Below are 626 nucleotides of genomic sequence, written 5' to 3'. Positions count from 1 at the left end.
GGGGCTTTTCGAATAATACTCAAAGATGTTTAATTAATGTCTTAAAAATAACAAAGAAGGCCTGCGTCCAGTACCTGCATCCATGAGCGCCAGGCTGCCTCCACATGCCGAGGCCATGGATGAAGACCCTGACGAGTAAAAACAAAAACAGACAGTCAGTCAGTCAGTTTCGACCCACCTTCCCCCCGTCATCGCCTTCTCACCGTTTGACTCCAACACCTCAGCCGTGACCCTGATGGTGAAAGGGAAGTCTTTAGGGATGACAGGCCGCAGCGCTTTCTCGGCCAGGGCCCCTATCAAAACAAACACACCACCCAGATGCAATTTTGTGGCGACAGCAAATGAGATCCTGAATCAACGTCGCTTGTCTGCCTGCCCTGTAATTGACCGGCGACCAATCCGGGGTACAGCCAGCCACTCACAGCAGCCCGAATGTGCACCGGCACCATCAAAAAAGGGAAAGCTAGACGTATTCATCCAAACTAACCGTGTCCGAGCTCTCTCCTGTTGAGACCGCCCATCTTGCCGATCTCGTTGGTGGCGTAGGGCGGGAACTGAAATGAAAACCACTGCATTGATGACTCGCTGCATTGCAAAAAATAAATAAATAATAATCATAATTTATT

At 49.7% G+C, this 626-nt stretch overlaps 1 protein-coding gene across 1 annotated transcript; it reads right to left on the bottom strand.

The window, feature by feature from the left end:
- Positions 1-33: 33 nt before the first annotated feature.
- LOC109508814 (polyribonucleotide nucleotidyltransferase 1, mitochondrial-like) lies at positions 34-597 on the bottom strand. Its single transcript, XM_019858772.1, has 3 exons — positions 488-597; positions 204-293; positions 34-128 (listed from the first exon to the last, which is right to left on the bottom strand). Exons 1-3 carry the CDS (start codon positions 573-575, stop codon positions 34-36), a joined length of 273 nt encoding a protein of 90 aa, XP_019714331.1. The 5' UTR covers positions 576-597.
- Positions 598-626: the final 29 nt, after the last annotated feature.

The sequence above is a fragment of the Hippocampus comes genome, unplaced genomic scaffold, assembly GCF_001891065.2.
Source record: "Hippocampus comes isolate QL1 unplaced genomic scaffold, H_comes_QL1_v1.1 C16636978, whole genome shotgun sequence".
NCBI classification, from domain to species: Eukaryota; Metazoa; Chordata; class Actinopteri; order Syngnathiformes; family Syngnathidae; genus Hippocampus; species Hippocampus comes.
This window is presented reverse-complemented; position numbering and strand designations above follow the sequence as displayed.

Coding starts and splice junctions, on each gene's coding strand:
- LOC109508814 (XM_019858772.1), bottom strand. CDS start 575: ATGCAGTGGTTTTCATTTCAGTTCCCGCCCTACGCCACCAACGAGATC. Junction 294..487: donor CAGGAGAGAGCTCGGACACG/GTTAGTTTGGAT, acceptor TTGTTTTGATAG/GGGCCCTGGCCGAGAAAGCG. Junction 129..203: donor TGAGGTGTTGGAGTCAAACG/GTGAGAAGGCGA, acceptor TTTACTCGTCAG/GGTCTTCATCCATGGCCTCG.